The sequence below is a fragment of the Hypanus sabinus genome, chromosome 13 (genome assembly GCF_030144855.1).
Source record: "Hypanus sabinus isolate sHypSab1 chromosome 13, sHypSab1.hap1, whole genome shotgun sequence".
NCBI classification, from domain to species: domain Eukaryota; kingdom Metazoa; phylum Chordata; class Chondrichthyes; order Myliobatiformes; family Dasyatidae; genus Hypanus; species Hypanus sabinus.
The window spans coordinates 21,124,918-21,145,583 of record NC_082718.1 but is presented as its reverse complement, the minus strand read 5'-3'; the positions used below and the strand labels follow the sequence as shown (position 1 = coordinate 21,145,583).

At 45.2% G+C, this 20,666-nt stretch overlaps 1 protein-coding gene across 1 annotated transcript in view; it reads left to right on the top strand.

Moving 5' to 3' along the window:
* The window catches only part of camk1da (calcium/calmodulin-dependent protein kinase 1Da), a 288,325-nt gene extending 270,606 nt beyond the window's left edge, over window positions 1-17,719 (top strand). Inside the window, exons 9-11 of the mRNA XM_059987285.1 lie at window positions 10,779-10,866; window positions 14,488-14,626; window positions 16,404-17,719. Coding sequence (XP_059843268.1) covers window positions 10,779-10,866; window positions 14,488-14,626; window positions 16,404-16,531 — 355 coding nt within the window. The 3' untranslated portion in view covers window positions 16,532-17,719. The remainder of the gene's footprint in view (window positions 1-10,778; window positions 10,867-14,487; window positions 14,627-16,403) is intronic.
* The last annotated feature ends 2,947 nt before the right edge of the window (window positions 17,720-20,666 follow it).

Sequence of the window (20,666 nt, the reverse complement as noted above, 5' to 3'; positions counted from 1 at the left end):
TGGCCATTCTCCTCTGACCTGTCTCATTAACAAGGCAGTTTCATCTACATGACTGCCACAGACTGGATTTCTTTTTGTACTTTGCACCATTCTCTATAAACTCTAGAAGACTGTTGTGTGTGGAAGTCCCAGGAGATCAGCAGTTTCTGAGATACTCAAACCACCCTGTCTGGCACCAGAATCATTCCACAGTCAAAGTCACTTAGATCACATTTCCTTCCCCATTCTGATCTTAGATCTAACCAACAAATGAACCTCTTGACCATGTCTGCGTGCTTTTATGTATTGAGTTGTTGCCACGTGATTGGCTGATTAGTTATTTATGTTAATGAGCAGGTGTACAAGTGTACCTAATTAAGTGACCACTGTGTGTATGTTACCATATGCTACCTTGAAATTTATTTACTCTCGGGCATTTACAGGAAAAAAATAGAATTTTATTCGAAACTATACATAAACAGACGAAGATATGCAAAAATATGCAAAAGAAGACATACTGTGCAAACAAAAAATAATACTGAGTGCATTAGGTGTATTGTAAAGAGTCACATGTAAGAGTTAAATGTGTTGTAAAGAGCGACACACAGAAACTGAACTACAGAGGGCAGGGAGGAGGTCTGGCCCCTGCACGCAGGCCCATCGGTGTGTGGACACAGCCTGGTGCTCACGAACCAGATCCCCTGCTATAGGTAAATAGCCCCCCTGCCTTGTGGGCAGCCTCGGGGAAGACAAGGGCTAGGGGAGCACACATGGACAGGAAGTCCTGAGTGGAGCCCCTAAGGCGGCTGGAAGATGTTGAACATCCTTCTGGCAGCTCTTGCAGCCAAACTTATTGTTTCGTAAGCTTTCCTTTAGACTACACTGGTGAGATCGAGAGAGGGATCTTGATGACTGGGCATCTCAGGATCTCCATACCTTCCGCCCAGGCCTGAGATGATGTTCATCATCCATTGTCCTTTGAGACAGATGGATGCCAACCAGAGTGCTTGAAATTGGGTCTGTAGGTTACTCACTCAGTTCAGAGCAGTGGGGATTAAAGTTTTCCATGCTGTTCTGCAGCCTAATGGTTGTAGGGTTATAAACGTTCCTGAGTCTGGTGGTGCAAGTCCTAATGCTGCCGTACCTCCTGGCCGCTGGCAGCTGTGAGAGGGGAGCAGGGCCTGGATGGTGGAGATCTTTCCGGATGGATGCCGCATTCTTGTGGCAGCGTTCCATGTACTTACAAGTGTGCTCACTGGTCGGCAGGGCTTTGCCTGTGATGGACAGGGCTGTATCCAGCAGCTTCTCTTCCCGCGAGTTGCTGTTTCCATACCAGGCTGTGATGATAGGATACCCTCCACTGTGCAGCTATCGAAGTTTGTCAAGGTTTTTGGTGACATGCAAACCTCTAGGATAGTAGTGGCTCGGCTGTGACTTCTTTGTAATGATACTTATGTTGTGATCCCAGCGCAGGTCCTCTGATATGTTAGTGCCAAAAAATTGGAAGTTACTGTCCCTCTCCAGCTCTGATCCCTTAATGTGGACTGATTCATTGACCTCCAGCTTCCTGCTGTACTCCATAATCAGCTCTTTGGTTTTGCTGGTGTTGAGAGAGACATTGTTGTTGTGGCGCCATTCAACTAGATTTTCAATTTCCCTCCTATATGCCAATTCATCACCATCATAAGATTTGCCACCAGACAGCAGAATCCATCATCAAAGTCCCATCCAAGCCATGATCTGTTCTCACTACTGTCACCAGGCGACTTAAGTCCCATCACAAACAAGAAAAAAACTGCAGATGCCGGAAATCCGAGCAACAAACACAAAATACTGGAGGAACTCAGCAGGCCAGGCAGCCTCTGTGGAAAAGAGCACAGCCCCAGTTCAAGATTAAGGATTAAAGATTAGCTTTATTTGTCACAAGTGCATCGAAACAGGGAAACATACAGTGAAATGCACCAACTGCAAACGCAGTCCAAGGTTATACTGGGGGGCAACTCACGAAAGCTGCCATACTTCTGGCGCCAACATAGCGTACCCACAACTTACCTGTAAGTCTTTGGAATGTGGGAGGAAACTGGAGCACATGGAGCAAACCCACGTGATCACATTCAAATTCCTTACAGTCAATTGCATGAATTGCACATAGGTCGCTGCTGCTGTTATGCTGGCCACTACGCTCTGGATATCTCTCCAATCAAGAGCCAGTCCTTTCACTGTTAGAGACCTCTCTCCATGTTGCCACTCTCCATGTGGTCTGTGGGCCTGCTTATCTACATACACAGGGGTAAATTGACACTGATCTCTGACAAGTCAGCCCTGGGTATGTGCGACACCAGAGCCTCTGCTAACCCGAACTCACAGTAGAAGCTGGACATCACATAAATTTATATGGATTGTAAGGATTTTTATTTACACAGTTTGCCTCCTTTTGCACATTGGTTGTTCTGTCATTCTCTGTCAGTTTATGCAGTTTTTTGGGAAATCCTATTTTATTTGTTTTTTTCCTGTAAATGTCTGCAAAAGAAAAAGAATCTCAAGGTAATACATGGTAACACATATGTAGTTTGATAATAAATTTACTTTGAATTTTGAAACCTTTTAAGTCACATCAAAACTATCACTCAGCTCCTTAAACTCAGAATCTACTTAACAGAAGTTCACCTTGGTCGAAAACGTGAATATATTATTTTTACCAGTATTTTTGTTATCTTGGTTTTTGTGACCCTTAAGTACTTTCTGTTTGGGAACCGTTTGCCTTTTTTAAGACAGGAGTTTTTAAACTAATTCTCTTTCCATCCCACTACCATTGCTATTGGGTCATTCCAAGACATCAATCAAATGAAGTGATGTCAATTACACATGATGCTGGGAATCTTGAGTGACGCACACAGCAGGTCATGCAGCATTTATGGTGGAGAAAAACAGCCAAAGTTTTGGGCCGAGATCCTTCCCAATGAGGCGACATTTGACCTGCAACTCTACTAGGCTCATTTACCTCCTCTACATTGGTGAGACCTAACACTGGTTGGGGGGCCACTTCTTTAAGCATCTTCACTTGTCCATTGCAAATGACAGGATCTCCAGTGGCAAACTGTTTCAATTCAACTTCCCAATCCCATTCTGACATGCCTTCTACTACAACGATGAGGCCTTATTCAAGCTGGAGGAGCAGCATCTCATATTCCATCTGAGTAGCCTCCAATCTGATGGCATGAACATCAATTTCTCCAATTTTCAGTGATTTCTCCAACCCACACCCCCCCCTTCCTTTTGCTTTCTCTATTCTGGCTTCCCTCTCACCCCATCTCTTTTCCTCACCTGCCATTACCTCCCTCTGGTGCTCCTCTACCTTCACTTTCTCCTCTGGTGCACCCACCTCTCCTATCAAATTCCATCTTCTTCAGCCCTTTACAACTTCTACCTATCACCTCCCAGCTTCTCACTTCATCCCCTCTCCTCCACCAACCTGCCTTCCCCCTCACCTGGTCTCACCTATCAGCTTGTGCTCCTCTCCTCTATTTCCAGTCCTGATGAAGGGTCTCGGCCACAAAAGTTGACTGTTTATTCCCCTCCATAGGTGCTGCCTGACCTGCTGAGTTCCTCCAGCATGTTGTGTGTGTTCCTCTGAATTTCCAGCATCTTCTTGTGTTCACTACTCTATGTATTCCTGTGCATTGGAATTACCATACCAGACCATGGTGATTAGACCATGTGGAGAAGGAAGCTGAAAAGGGAAAGGACAGAGAACACAACAATAGTGCACAATGTGTTGTGTATGGGTTCTTTTTGACACAAGCAGTAGGATTCTTAGCAGTGTGGAGAAGAAGAGGGATCTTGGGTTCCGTGAATTGTTATTGATATCAAAGTTGTCGATAAGATGGTTATGAAGGCATATGTTCCGTTGGACGTCATTCATCGGGGGATTGGGCTCGAGAGCCATGAGGTAATGCTGAGCTCTATAAAACTGGTTAGACCACATTTGGAGTATTGTGTTCAGTACTGGTTGTCTCATTATAGGAAAGCTGTGGAATATTTAGAGAGGGTTCAGAGGAGATTTACCAGGATGCTGCCTGAATTAGAGTTTTATGAGGAAAGGTTGATTGAGCTGGGGCTTTTCGGGTGTGCTGGTTGTTAACACATTTCATTATATGTTTCAACATACCAGTGATAAATGACCTTGAATTTCAAATCTTCGATTGACCGCACGTGTCCCCCGAGGTGAACAGTACGTGGCAGCTACACACAAGTTCCCAGCTCCTGATTCATAACTCTGCATGCTCCTGCTCCTCCCGCTGCTTTGTGTGTTGAGGGCTTTTGGCTCCTGCGCCATTGCAGACTGCACGTTCCAGACCTCTCGAGTTATGCTGGATTGAATTACGACAGAAGCACTAAAAATAAACCTACACCCTCGTAAATTGCGGGTGCTGACTCAGCAGGGAACAGCTGTGGTTGTGTGGAGAGCTTCTGGAAACATAGAATAGTACAGCGCAGTACAGGCCCTTCGGCCCACAATGTTGTGCTAACCTTTTAACCTATTACAAGATCAATCTAATCCTTCCCTGCCATAGAACACTCCATTTTTCTTTCATCTACGTGCTATTTAAGAGTCTCTTAAATGTCTTAAATGTATCTGTCTCTACCACCACCCCTGGCAGTGAGTTCCATGTATCCACCACTCCCTGTGTAAAAGGATACCTATTATTTCTTTCTATCTTCTTAAAAGCCCTCTTGTATTAGCCATTTCCACCATGGGAAAAAGATGCTGGCTGACCACTCGTATGCAGTCCGTCCCTATCAAGTCACCTCTTATCCTCACTCACACCAAAGAGAAAGACCCCAGTTTGCTAAACCTTCCATCATAAGACACACTCTCTAAATCCAGGCAGCATCTGGGTAAATCGCCTCTGCTCCCTCTCTAAAGCTTCCATGTCAAGAACACGGGAAGGTTATGGGTTGTGTCGGAGGGAAGAGTTCAATTGATTGTGGAGTAGGTTAAGAGGGCCCGTACTGTGCTGCACAGTTTGATGCTCTACGTTCTATGTTCTTTTTCACAGAGAGGGTGGTACATATGCGGAATGAGCCGCCAGAGGAAGTGGATAAGGCAGGTACAATGACAACTGGTATTTGGATGGGAAAGGTTTAGAAGGATTTAGGCCAAATGCTGTCATATCTGACTAGCTTGGACAGGCATCTTGCTTGGCGTGGGCCATCTGTCCAAAGGGTCTGTTTCCATAAGGAATGACTCTGCGTTGGAAATCTGAATGAAATGCAGAAACTGCTGGAAGCAAGGAAGCAGGTCAGGCAGCATCTGTAGACAGAGAAACAGTTAACGTTTTGCAGATCCGAGAACGTCCGAATGAAGAGTCTTTGACCAGAACTGCCGACTCACGTTTCTCTGTCGAGAGTCAGAATCAGGTTTAATATCACTGACATACGTAGGGAATTCTGTTGTTCTGTGGCAACAGTACAGTGCAGTACATAAATAACAATAAGAAGTGTATTTTAAAAGTTGAGTAAGTAGTAGAAAAGAGAGCAAAAATAGTGAGATAGTGTTCATGGGTCGATTTGTCATCCGTTCAGAAACCTGATGTCAGAGGGGAAGAAGCTGTTCCTAAAACACTGAGTGTGTGTATCTTCAGGCTCCTTTTCCTCCTCTTGATAGTAGTAACAGGATGATTGCACGTCCTGGCTGATGGTGGTCCTTAATGACAGATGCTGCCTTTATGAGGCATCGCCCTGTGAAGATGTTCTTGATGCTGGGGAGGCCGTTGCCCGTGATGGAGCTGGCTGAGTTTGCAACCCTACAGCTTTTTCCGATCCTGTGAAGTGGCCACCCATACAAGATGCTGATGCAACAAGTTAGAATACTTTCTGATGTTCATCTGTAAAACTTTGTTCAATAGATTTACAGATTTACAGCCACAGGCGCTGGCCTGAATTGCTGAGCGTTTCCAGCATTTTGCTTTTATTGCAGATTTCAACAGGGACAGATGCAGGAAAGCTGTTCCTACTTGGATCTTCCCACTGCCAGATGATGAGGGTTCAGTGTCATGGCCAAGAGGCAGGGAGGGAGAGGGTAAACACCTTAAGTAGAGAGTGGCAATAATTAAACTCCCTCCCTATAGGGGTGGAGGGCAGAAGCAGTCAGCCCCTCACGAGGGAATGGGGTAAGACCCTGGAGAGGTGATATTCAGCAGGGCAGTGCAGAGAGAGCAAGGGGAAAGGGATTATGGGATTGCTCCACAGAGAGTCAGCAGATGTATAATGGGTTGAATGGCCTTTTCTCTTGTTGAAGGAGCAACACCTCATATTCCACCTGGGACATCCACAGCCTGGTGGCATCACACTGAATTCTCCAACTACTCTCCTCCATTCGCTTTTTCTCACCTCCTGATCTAACTGCCCCCATTACCTTGTCTCTTTCTCCTTCTCTCAACATTATCCCGTGTACCCTTCCCCACTACTCCCATCTGCCCTCCCCACCTCCCTCCCTCTATTCCATGCTCCACCTTCCTCTCCTGTCAGATTCTGCCATCTGCGGCCATGTAATACCACCTAACTCTCACCTCCCAGCCTCTGTCAGTATTCCCACCCCCGCTCCATCTGCCCATCACCCCTCCATGTCTGAATCCACCTCTCACCTCCCAGCCTCTCACTATTCCCACCCCCTCCTCCATCTGCCCTTCACCCCTCCTTACCTGAATCCACCTCTCACCTCCCAGCCTCTGTCACTATTCCCACCCCCTCCTCCATCTGCCCATCACCCCTCCATGTCTGAATCCACCTCTCACCTCCCAGCCTCTGTCACTATTCCCACCCCCTCCTCCATCTGCCCATCACCCCTCCTTACCTGAATCCACCTCTCACCTCCCAGCCTCTCACTATTCCCACCCCCTCCTCCATCTGCCCTTCACCCCTCCTTACCTGAATCCACCTCTCACCTCCCAGCCTCTGTCACTATTCCCACCCCCTCCTCCATCTGCCCATCACCCCTCCATGTCTGAATCCACCTCTCACCTCCCAGCCTCTCACTATTCCCACCCCCTCCTCCATCTGCCCATCACCCCTCCGTCTGAATCCACCTCTCACCTCCCAGCATCTCACTATTCCCACCCCCTCCTCCATCTGCCCATCACCCCTCCATGTCTGAATCCACCTCTCACCTCCCAGCCTCTGTCAGTATTCCCACCCCCTCCTCCATCTGCCCATCACCCCTCCATGTCTGAATCCACCTCTCACCTCCCAGCCTCTCACTATTCCCACCCCCTCCTCCATCTGCCCATCACCCCTCCATGTCTGAATCCACCTCTCACCTCCCAGCCTCTGTCAGTATTCCCACCCACTCCTCCATCTGCCCATCACCCCTCCATGTCTGAATCTGCCTCTCACCTCCCAGCCTCTCACTATTCCCACCCCCTCCTCCATCTGCCCATCACCCCTCCATGTCTGAATCCACCTCTCACCTCCCAGCCTCTCACTATTCCCACCCCCTCCTCCATCTGCCCTTCACCCTTCCATGTCTGAATCCACCTCTCACCTCCCAGCCTCTCACTATTCCCACCCCCTCCTCCATCTGCCCTTCACCCTTCCATGTCTGAATCCACCTCTCACCTCCCAGCATCTCACTATTCCCACCCCCTCCTCCATCTGCCCTTCACCCTTCCTTACCTGAATCCACCTCTCACCTCCCAGCCTCTCACTATTCCCACCCCCTCCTCCATCTGCCCTTCACCCTTCCATGTCTGAATCCACCTCTCACCTCCCAGCATCTCACTATTCCCACCCCCTCCTCCATCTGCCCTTCACCCTTCCATGTCTGAATCCACCTCTCACCTCCCAGCATCTCACTATTCCCACCCCCTCCTCCATCTGCCCTTCACCCTTCCTTACCTGAATCCACCTCTCACCTGCCAGCTCTTGCTTCCCCCCCCCCCCCCTTTATACCAGCTATCTTCCCTCCATCCTGAGTTGAAGGATTTCGGCCTAACCATTGTGGTGAACTATGTGCCTGTCGGGACACGCCCCCTGCTGACTGCTCCTGTGGCTCCTCCCACAGGCCCCTGTATAAAGGAGATCTGAGGCCAGACGCTCGGCCTCAGTCTCCAAGACATTGTATGATAGACACTCACTCCTGGTTCCTTCTTCCAGTCAATAAAAGCCGATATCTCGCCTACGTCTCAGTGTGAGTTATTGATGGTGCATCAACCATTTCCAACCACAGAGGCCGTCTGATCCACAAGTTTCTCCAATAATATGTGCGTTATCCCTTCTTCTACTGTAGAACAGTTTTAAAGATTTAAAGAAAGATTAAGCATTAAACATTAGAGGAAACAAGAGTACCCAAAGGGAATGTACAAACTCCTTACAGACAGTGACGGTGGTTCTAATGTGGCCAATTGCTAATCACTGGTGCTGAAAAGCATTACACTAACTGTTATGTTGCCATGCCTCTGTCCAGGCATATAGAACACTCAGCACATCAGCAGAGGCACAACTCCTGACTGCTCTTTCACCCTACCACATTCCTCTTGCACATTGCTTGGGATGGACTCCGTGAGTTTGTCTTGGGTTTTAGCCCGTATTCCTCAGGTATCACTACTGTGAGAGTGTACGGCAAGTGGCCCAGACCGAGATCAGACCGCAGAATCAAACGAGTGGAAACAAATTTGGCCTCTGTGGCTTTGTTAATACCCAGCTGTTGTTAATTTTGTCTGACGTACCGCAGACAGATTTGGGCACTGAATGGAAATATTTTCCCTGGCTCTCAGGTACTGTTGATCCTTTATTCATGCAGAACATAGAACATTACAGCGCAGTACAGGCCCTTTGGCCCACGATGTTGTACTGACCTTTTAACCTACCCCAACATAAATTTAACCCTTCCCTCTCCCATAGCCCTCCATTTCTCTGTCATCCACATGCCTATCTAAGAATTTCTATGAGCCCTGAATGTTTCTTAAATGCTGCTTATCGCCAAGTAATAAACTCCCTTTGGAATCCCTGCATGGCTTGCAAAAGTCAAGTTCATTGTCAATGCACAAGTACACGTTAGCACAGGCAAAATAAAAATCTTGCAGCAGCTTCACAGGTACATAGCATCGTATAAACAGCATTCACTAGAAAAACATAATGGTATATTAAATATAGTTTCTACAAGAAAGAACACGATTAGAACAAGAGTAAAAAAAAGTCCATTTTAGTGCGCAGTGATCAAAGTGGTCGACACATGCAAATCGCTGGAGGAACTCAGCAGGTGAGGCAGCATCTAAAGAGAGGAATAAACTGTTGATGCTCTGAGCTGAGACTGTTCATTTGAACCTTAATGCATGGACAGCATTTGGTGCCTCTGGGCCTGTACTCACTGAAGTTCAGAAGGATGAGGAGGGATCTCACCGGATACTGAAAGGCCTGGAAACAGTGGACATGGAGAGGATGTTTCCATCAGTAGGAGTGTCGAGGCTCTAAGGGCATGGCTTCAAACCAAAGGGACATCCCTTTAGAACAGAGCTGAGGAGAGATTTCTTCAGCCAAGGGGCGGTGGATCAGTGGGATTCATTGTCCTAGATGCCTCTGGAGGCCAAGTCATTGGATGTATTTAAGGCAAAGATGGAAGGGTTTTAATTGGTACAGAAGATAAAGGTTACAAGGGGAAGGCAAGGGAAGAAGGCTGAAAATATCAGGCATGATTGAATGGTACATTGTTGCTGGTAAAGAGTTCCGTGAAAGTAGCATCACAGGTAGACAAAGTAGTGAAGGCGGTTCTGTTAGGCTGGTCAGTCAAGATGCTAAGTATAGAAGTTGGCAGGTCTTGATAAGGTTGTACAAGACACTGATGAGATTGCACTTGGAATATTATGTTCAGTTTTGGTCACTGTGCTACAAGGAAAGTGTTAAACTGGAAATCCTGCTGGGTCCTCTCCGTCACAAACCAGCCTCCCCTCAATGGACTCTGCCTACACTTCCCCCACCTCAGGAAATCTACCAACATAATCAAGGACCCCTACCTCCCTTGTGATCCTTTCTTCTCCCCTCTCCCATCAGGTATAAGATACCAAGAGTACAAAACACTGGACTTAAGGACAGTTACCGTTCCACTGTTACCAGATTCTTGAAGATTTCTCTCATGCACTAAAATATGAACGTTTGATCTCCCAATCTATCATATAGTGACCCTTTCACTTTATTTGTCTACCTGCACTTTCTCTGTAATTGTAACGTTTAATTTATCTTCTACATTCTGGAACTGGAATTGGTTTATTGTGAACAAGTGTACCAGGATACAGTGAAAAGCTTGTCTTGACTGTTCATACAGCTGAAATCATCACGTAGTACACTGAGGTAATGCAAGGTAAAATAATACCAGAGTGCAAAACAACAGCCACAAAGGAAATGCAGAGCAGGTGAACCATAAGGTGCAAGATCATAACATGGCAGATTGTGATGTCAAGAGTCTAACTTATCGTACTAAGGAACCATTTAATAGTCTTATAAGAGTAGAAGCAGTCCTTGAACCTGATGGTATGTGCTGTCAAGATTTACTACCTTGACATAATTATGATCTGGCTGGATGGAATACAGAAAAGCTTTTCACTATATCTTGGTACACATGGGAGTCATAAACCAGTGGCAGTACCAAATGTGCAGAGATAATTGGGTTAGTGTAGACTCAATGGGCCGAAGGGCCCATTTCTGATCCATACCTTTTGTGAATGAAGGCTGCTAGAGCTGTTCGAGCACTGAATGTGGGGCTCACTGGGAGACAGCCGAGGTAATGTGTGTCCTCTCTTTTCCAGGATTGCCGGAGACACAGCTCTGAACAAGAATATTCACGAGTCAGTCAGCGCCCAGATCAGGAAGAATTTTGCCAAAAGCAAATGGAGGGTGAGAAAGACCTTTATTTCCTTCAGTGCTATGGAAGCATAGGGACCCGACAGCAAGTGCTGTCCATTTGGACCATTTGTCCAATGGTCTTTGTCCGCACTATCAGGAAGGTGTAATAGACCCCTTCTTTATTTATTTATCCACTCTATCCAGCTGTCTATTTATTTATTTAGAGGTACAACAGAGTAACAGACACTTCTGGTCCAACAAGTCTGCACCTTCCACTTACACTCATGTGACTAATTAGCCTATTAACCCCTGGGTCTATGGGAGGTGGGAGGACTCAGTACTCAGAGGAAACCCATGTGGTTATGGGAAGAATGTACAAAGTTCCTAACATACATGAAGGAATTGAACCCAAATAGCTGGGCTGCAATAGTATTGTGTTCACTGCTATGCTTCCGTGCTGTCTCAATAGAGGGCAGCCCGTACCCCACTCTTACCTCGATTGCCCTGAGGTCGAGCATGACTCATGGAAGGTTGTCCTGCATTACCACTTCTGTTTCTGGAAGGCTGCTGTGCTCAGTTTGGTCCCTCTTCCTGCAAGAATCAGACTATCAGAATTAAGCTATTCAGCCCATCAAGCCTACCCTGTCATTCAATCATGGCTGATTCTTCTTTAACCTCATTCTCCCCACTTCTCCCTGTAAACATTAACCTTCTTACCAATCAAGAACCTATCAATCTCTGCCTTAAATGCACCAAATAATTTGGCCTCCTCAGCCCTTTGTGGCAACAACTTACAGATTGACCACACTCTGGCTGAACAAATTCCTCCTCAAATCAGTTCTAATGAGATGCCCCTTTATTCTGAGGCTGTGCCCACCAATCCGAGGCTCTCCTACTTATTAAAACATCCTCTCCACGTCCACTCTATCCTGGCCTTCAAGATTCAGATAGGGTTAAATGAGATTCCCCCTTATTCTTCTGATGTCCATGGAATAGAGGCCCGGAAAGATAAAATGTTTCTGATACTTTTACTCCTGGAATCATTCCTTTGAACCTCCTTTGGACCCTCTCCAATGCCAGCACATCCTTCCTCAAATACTGAGCCTGAAAGTTGTTTCATTATCTGTCAAACGCATTGACTGTACGAGTACAGAAGGCGTATTGCAAGTATGTAAAACATTGGTTAGGCTAGCAGAGGGTGAGGGCAGCTGGAGAGAGCTTGGGAATGGGTCATGCCATCTCCTTCAGTCCTCCATCCCACTCAACAGCTCAGGAGAAGCAGCAGCAAGAAAGACCGGAGATTTTCACCTCTCACAGCCCAGAAACAGGCCCCTCAGCCCAACAGGCCAATGCCAGCCAAGATGCCCATCTTAGCTAGTCCCTTTTGGCCACGTTTGTCCCATATGCTTTTAAAACTGTCACGTACCTACTCAAGTACCTTTGATGGATCAAAATGATGGCAAGGAAGGCAAATGCAGTCTTAGCATTCACTTCAAGCGGAATCAAATGTAAGAGCAAGGAAGTAATGATGAAGCTGTATGAGGCATTAGTCAGACCACACCTGGAGTATTGTGAGCAGGTTTGGAATGTTATGTCTCTTCATTAACAGCGAACTGTTAACTCCCATCTCATCATCAGGTTGTACTGGTTGTTAACACAAATGATGCATTTCACTGTAGGTTTTGAAATACTTGTGATAAATAAATGAATCTGAACTGATAATGCTTTGCACAAGGTTTCGATTAATAGAGCAACAGAGCTCAGCTACGGACCTTTCAGCCCATCTAGTCCATGCCAAAATCTTCACAGCTGTTCGAATGCTTTAAGGTGTTTTACAACAAAATAGCTGCAGCTCACCCTTAGGAGTGTTCATTGTTAACACAAGCAATGCATTTCACTGACCGTTTCTGAATGAATCTGAAACTCAAGTTCAAGTTTATTGTCAATTAACCATTCACATGTATACTGCTAAATGAGACATCACCCCTCTGGACCAAAGTGCGCAACACAGTACATAAGGCAATATTACCATAAAAAGTTAACAGATTGTAAGGTGCATTTATGACCCAAGTTCAAAAGTAAACAGTGTAACACTACTGGCACTTCATATATGATGAGACCTGGGTGGTTCAGAGTCTCACAGCCTAAGGGAAGAAGCTGTTTCCCATCCTTGTACCTCCTGCCTGATGGTAGGAGATCAAAGAGATTGTTGGATGGATGGGAGGGATCTTTGGTAATGCCAAAGTTCTTGTGTATGCAGCACACCTGATAAATATTTTGGACGGATGGTAGAGAAACCTCGATAATCCTCTCAGCAGTCCTCACAGTCCTTTGTTGGGTCTTGTGATCAGATGCCTTTCAAATCCTGTACTTGGTGGTAATCGGGCTGGTCAGGACACTCTTAATGGTGCTGCTGTAAAAATTGGTCAGAATCAGGGGTAAGGCCTTGCTCGCTTCAGTCTCCTCAGGAATGGAGACACTGCTGTGCTTTCTTGACTGGAAATGTGGTGTTGAAGGACCAGGTGAGTTCGTGCTCCAAATTCCCTCCAGGGAGGAGCTCTTCATCAACCAATGAATTTATTGGGAACTTCGACAAGGACCAGTCCATTTAAGCCTGCCTGAAAGTATCACACAGAGAGAGTGTTCCAGTCGTCCATACTAACCCGGAGTCACATATGGGCAAAGGTGGCAGATTTCCCCTCCTGAAAGCCACTGGTAACCTGGATGGGTTTTACAAAGTGGAGGGTTTTTAGAGACAAGAGAATGTAAAATATGCAATCTGGACTGAAAACAAAGGAGCTGCTGGAGGAACTTAGTAGGTCAGGCAGCATCTGTAGAGGGACAATTGATATTTTGCGCAGAGGTCCTTCATCTGGACTGAAAGAGAAGTGGGGAGATAGATGGCACAAAGAGCTGGAGGGGGAGTCCTGGTAAAGGGTCTCAGCCCAAAAGTTCAACTGCTTATTCCTCCCTGTAGATGCTGCCTGACCTGCTGAGTTCCTCCAGCAATTTGTGTGTGTTGCTGTGGAGGGGGAGGGGTCAGGCAAGATCCAGGTGAGGAGGAGTGAGAGGCAAGAGTGGGAGGGAAGGGCAGATTGTGGTAGAGGCAGAGAAACTGAGTTAAGGGGATGGTGTACTCATAAGAGACAGGGTGGAAGGAGGTGCAGTTTTGATAACTATTGGAGTCGGGCAGTTTCACAGTCACGTAAAAGAAATCTTTAAAAAATCTAGATTACTGATTGAATTTAATTTCTAAACCTGCCATGGCATTATATGAATTTTGGACCATTACTCCAAGTCTCTGAGTTACTAGACCTGGTATTTAATCATTGTATTCCACATAGGGACTAGTGTTCTATAATATTTATAGTTGATCCATGGATCCCTTAGGTTCTGGAGAAATCCACTGAAAATATTTCCCTAACACAAGAGATTTTGCAGATGATGGAAATGTTGAGGAACACGTACAAAATGCTGGAGGAATTCAGCAGGTCAGACAGCATCAATGGAAGGGAATAAATAGTCGATGTTTCAGACCGTGTAAGGGTCTTAGTCCGAAACGTTGCCTCTCCATAGATGCTGCCTGAACTGATGAGTTCCTCCACACTTTGAGTGTTCCAAACATATTTCACTTCCATGGAGTTTATAAACTAAAGTCTCTCTTGTTTCCAGCAAGCGTTTAACGCCACGGCGGTGATACGTCATATGAGGAGACTGCAGCTCGGTAGCAGCCAGGAAGGCTCATCTCTGCACGGACAAGCCAGCCGCAGACCCACCAAACCACTGCCCGATGTCACGTCTCGTAAAGATTGTGAGTAATTTGCAGTAAAGCGTCGCATCTGTCAATGGGGTGAGGGGTGGTGGAAGTTACTGTTCACAGCTGAATGAACCAGAATCAGGTTTATTATCACTGATCTACCCTCAGTGACCACTTTATTAGGTACAGCTGCTCATTAATGCAAATATCTAGGCAGCCAATCACGTGGCACTAATTCAATGCATAAAAGCATGCGGACATGGTCAAGAGGTTCAGTTGTCATTCAGCTCAAACGTCAGAATGGGGAAGAAATGTGATCTAAGTGACTTTGACCATGGAATGATTGTTGGTGCCAGACGGGGTGGTTTGAGCATCTCAGAAACTGCTGATCTCCTGGGATTTTCATGTACAACAGTCTCTAGAGTTTATAGAGAATGCTGCAAAAACAAAAATCCAGTGAGTGATAGTTCTGTGGGTGAAAATGCCTTGTTAATGAGAGAGGTCAGAGGAGAATGGCCAGACTGGTTCAGGCTGACAGGACTCAAATAACCACGTGTTACAACAGTGGTGTGCAGCCAAGCATCTCTGAAGGCACAACACATTGAACCTTGTAGTTGAGGGCTATAGCGGCAGAAGACTAAGAACTTACACTCTCAGTGGCCACTTTATTAGGTACAGACTGAGTGCATATCCAGAAGTTTGCTGTTTCATGTCGGCGAAACATAAAAATCATTATAAGTTACAAAAATAAATAATTAGTGCAAAAGATGAATAATGAAGTAGCGTTCATGGACCATTCAGAAATCTGATGGTGGTGGGGATAAAGCTGTTCCTTAAACTTTGCATGTGGGTCTTCAGGCCCCTGTATCTCCTCCCTGCTGGTAATACTGCGAAGAGGGCATGTCCTGGATGGTGAGGGTCTTTCATGATGGATGCTTCTTGAGGCATTGGCTTTTGAGGATGCCCTCGATGGTTGGGAGTGTTGTGCCTGTGATTGAGCCAGCTGAGTGGCAGTAACAAGAGGAGGGCATGTCAGAATCAGAATGAGAATCAGGTTTATTATCACTGGCATGTGACGTGAAATTTGTTAACTTAGCAGCGGCAGTTCGAAGCAATACATAATCTAGCAGAGAGAGAAAAAAAATAAAAATAAAACATAGTAATAAATAAACAAGTAAATTAATTACACATGTTGAATAGATTTTTAAAAAGTGCAAAAACAGAAATACTGTATATTTAAAAAAAGTGAGGTAGTGTCCAAAGCTTCAATGTCCATTTAGGAATCGGATGGTGGAGGGGAAGAAGCTGTTCCTGAATTGCTGAGTGTGTGCCTTCAGGCTTCTGTACCTCCTACCTGATGGTAACAGTGAGAAAAGGGCGTGCCCTGGGTGCTGGAAGTCCTTAATAATGGACGCTGCCTTTCTGAGACACTTATCACTAAAAGATGTTTTGTAGGCTAGAGCCCAAGATGGATCTGACTAGATTTATACTCTTCTGCAGCTTCTTTCGGTCCTGTGCAGTAGCCCCTCCATTCCAGACAGTGACGCAACCTGTCAGAATGCTCTCCACTGTACAACTATGGAAGCTTTCGAGTGTATTTGCTGACATGCTGAATCCCTTCAAACTCCTAATAAAGTCACCAAGATGGTGAGGGTCCTTTATGATGTTCAAGATATGAGGAAATGTGAACACGGGAATCTGAACATCTAATCTGCTGGAGGAGCTCAGTGGGTCAGGCAGCATCTATGGGTGGTGGGGAGAAGAACTGTTAACACCAATATGCTCGGCTGCTAATCAGTCTAATTGCTATATTTTCCATGACTTCCTGCAGGTCTCTCAGCTTCCACTGCTTGCAGCATAGCATCGGCTGCGTCCTCTCCTTCTGTTATATCGCTGGTAGGGTCCGATCAGCGAGCGAGATCTACGTCAGTAACCACAGTACACACTGGGAGCAAATGACAAGTGACTTCAACAGAAATACATGATGGGGAACAACATCACTGTGATGGATCCCAGAAGTCAAGCAATCTCACAATGCATGTGCACTGAAGTCTAGAGGGATCCCAGGGAGGATTTATAAAGGCCATATTTTATACTGTAACTCTTATACAATATACGTACCATAAATTGCATTGAGTCATGTGCTGGTGGATTTAACAGTATCTGGTGCTGCGCATATGAGTCTAGCAATGTTTTGTTCACCTTATCTAAAGTCAACAGTTAATGTCGTTCTGTGGTAATTGTACAATGTTTTATTTTCTCCAAAACAGCAGCATTTCTCCTGGACGTACATTCACCGAGGAATGAGGCATCAGTTGGACTGCACAAGCCATTCCTTATCTCTTGTGTTCTTCTCGATTCCTCTGTCTCCCCTGGGACTTTGGTAAAATGCAGAACCCCTTCACACTGTAAGATTGTGCAGCTTGTGATAAGCAGCAGTGGACTGACAGTCAAAACAGAAATGCTGTGATACAAAACCTATCGGGGTTTAAAACCTTCAATACTAAAACTATTTCATGGTCCTAAACTGGACAAGGTCTTTTAACTATTCAGGGCTAGAACATAACATCACCTTTGTTAACTCCAGCTCTAGTGAATGTGTCTGGTTGTACATATAAAAAAGTTACCTTTAGTTAGTCAACTTTATAGATTATCTGCCAATGTCCTATTGCACCATTACAAATTTTTAATCTCGTTTTTTATGCTTTTAGTTAACATTCAGTGTGACTCAGTCAGACAGAGGTAGATGCATCCTAAGCTAATTCTACATATCTGAGAGTGAGATTAGTTGTGCCTTTCTAAAAGACTTCTTGTTGGAAAGAAGATCAGAAATTCTTGCACCATTTTTAAAAATAAACACGGTTACGTTGAAATCATTCCCTAGGGAGAGCATCATTCTGCTAAATCTAAATCTGCTTAAATTAACTGACATTTGAACAACATTCTTCAGTTCCAAGACATTCCCTGAGCGATGTGCCAGAATTCTTTGGTGCTGAGTTTTAACTTTTATATTGTGGTGATCTGGATCATTTTAAAACCTGTTTTAGCTTTTCTCTTGGCCAATGTCAGACATGATTATCAGATGACATCAGAATTGAGAGGATATATATTTCTCCAAGTAGTTCTATCTTAAGGGAATATAGACAAGGAAATAGCAAGTACCTCACTCTTGTAGCATTAGAGGAGCTCTGGGTGAATAGAAAAGAAAAAAAAAACACTCATTTCTATGGTTGAATAGAGAAGTCAGCTTGCAAATCATATTGTCAAAAGGCTTTGCTGTTACAACATTAATGTTAGTATTTTCTTTAGGTTAGCCCTGGAGAGGGCAGAACAATATTTATTAATATATGAGATGTGTTGGCCGCAGACTTTTCCCTGGAAGTCTGATAGAGGCAAGGATTAGCACTGCTATACTGTACAACTATTTTTAGCATTTTTAAAATTTAGGTTTGTTTTATTTTGCCGGGAATACAAGATGAGGATTGGAATCAGATTTAATATTCCCGGTTTATATGTCAGGGAACTTGTTGTCTTGTGGCAGCAGTAGAGTGCCAAGACATAAAATTACTATAAATTACAAAATGGATAAATAGTGCATGAAAAAGGGAATAACAAATTAGTGTTCATGGACCATTCAGAAATCTGATGGTTGTGGGAAGGAAACTGTTTCTGAATCGTTAAGTGTGTGCCCTTAGGCTCCTGTACCTCCTCCCTGATGATAATAAGAAGATCGCATGTCCTGGATGGTGAGGGCCCTTAATGATGGATGCCCCCTTCTTGTGGCACTGCCTCTTAAAGATGTCCACGATGGTGGGGAGGCTTGTGCCTTTGATGGAGCTGGTTGAGTCTACAAGCGTCTGCAGTGTTTTATCAATCCTACGCATGACAGCCTCCATGCCAAGCAGAGATACAATGCTCTCCACCGTACATTTGTAGAGATTTGCAAGTCTTTGGTGCGGTACCAAATCTCTTCAAACTCCCAATGATGCAGAGCTGTTGGCATGCATTTCCTGTAATTGTGTTGGTGTGATGGGCCTGGAATAGATCCTCTGAGATGCTGATGTCGTGGTTGGTGGGATTAACGTGGTTAATCTTCAGCACACTGCTTCTCAGGAGGGATGAGTTTGATGTGGCCGCCCTGAACTGGCAGGTTTGCCTTTACAGTTAGTGGCCATTGTGGGTTAGTGCAGATGGTGGCAGCACAGCAGAGAGGAAGTTCAGCTGATGGTTCACTTCCATAATCTTTAAAGGAGAAATGACTTTTAACAAGCTTCAGAGCTTAACGCATGAGAAAGCAGAGAACCAGTGAACGTGGTTTGGCTGGATTTATGGGAGACCACACGAGTTCTTTTTACAAGATTGGGACACAGCCTGTCCATTGGTTAGAACACAGAACTCCACAGCACAGTACTGGCCCTTCAGCCCATGATGTTTTTCCGACCTTTTAATCTAAGTTCAATCTAACCCTTCCCTCCTACATAGCCCTCCATGTTTCTATCATCCATTTGCCTGCCTAAGGGTTCCATAAATGTAACTGCCTCTACCATCACTCTTGACAGGGCATTGCGCGCATTTACCAGTCTCCGTGTAAAAGAAATTACTTCTGACATCCCCCTGTACTGTACTTTCCTCCGTTGATGCCGCCTGCCCTGCCGGGTTCCTCCAGCATTTTGTGTGTGTTGCTCAAGATGTCCAGCATCTGCAGAATCTCTTGTGTCTTGAGCATCTGCAATGTGATGTGCCAACTCTTAAGCTCATTGTCCCTGCCTTTGAAGGCAAGCAAGCCCCATGCATTCTTCACTGTCCTATCTGTTTGTGTCACCCATTTCAGGGACTTATGCACTTATACCCCAAGGTACATCAAAGTTTCTAAGGTCTGTCCCATTCACCGTGTATGTCCTGAGGTAACAGAGGAGCCACAATGCATTACTTCACACTTAACTGGATTAAATTCCATCTGCTATCACTCCACCCAACTTCCCATAGCTGTTCAATGGCTTCCATGTACTTTCAGGCATTCATTCTCAACTTCCAATCTTTCTTAGTAGAGCAGAGACCTTCTCATCCATGTCATTTATATATACACGTCAGCCAGAGTTCACACCACTGGTTATGGGCTTCTAGTCAGAGAAATGCCCCTCTGCCTCCTGTCACTAAACCAGTTTTAAATCCAGTTTGCCAAAACACCTCAGATCCCATGTGCCCTAACTTTCTAGACATCCCTACCAGGCAATACCTTGTCCAAAGCCTTGCTAAAATCCATGTATACCACATCTACCACTTTGACTTCATCATTTTTCTTCATAATCTCCTCAAGAAACCCAATCAGAGTTGGAAGGAGTGATTTCCCATACACAAAACCACGGTGGCTCCTCTAAATTGGTCCTGGCCTTTCCAAGCGATCTTTACTCCAAACCTAAGAGGTTTTTCCAACAGTTTCTCCTGCAGCAGGGTATGTGTGCCAGTAGCAATAAGTTCTATGTATCAGTAAGAAAGTGTGTGCAAGCATTGGAGATGGTCCAGAGGAGTTTCACAGGAATGACTCTGGGGACGCAAGAGTTAATGTTTAATAGCACAGGGTCGATACTCACCAGAGTTTAGAACAATGAGGAATTTTATTGAAATGTATTGACTATTGAAAGGCCTAGATATAGTAGACTTTGAGAGAATGTTTCCTATAGTAGGGAGTCAAGGACCACAAGACCATAAGACATAGGAGCTGGAATGGGCCATTTGGCCTATCAACTCTGTTCTGCCATTTGATCATAGCTGATCCATTTCCCTCTCAACCCCGTTCTCCTGCCTTCTCCCCATAACCTATAAGACCAAGAGGGTCCATTCTCAGAATACACAGATGTCGCTTAGAACAGAAACGAGGAGGAATACCTTTAGCATGAGGGTGGTGAATCTGTGGAATTCATTGCTGCTGATGGTTGTGGAGGACAAGATATCGGGTGTATCTAAAGTGGAAGTTGATAGGTTCTTGATTAGTAAGGGCGTCTAGGGTTACAGGGAGAAGGTGGATGAATGGGGTTGAGAGGGATAATAAGTCATTGTTGATGGAATGATGGAGCAGAGTCAATGGGCCAAATGG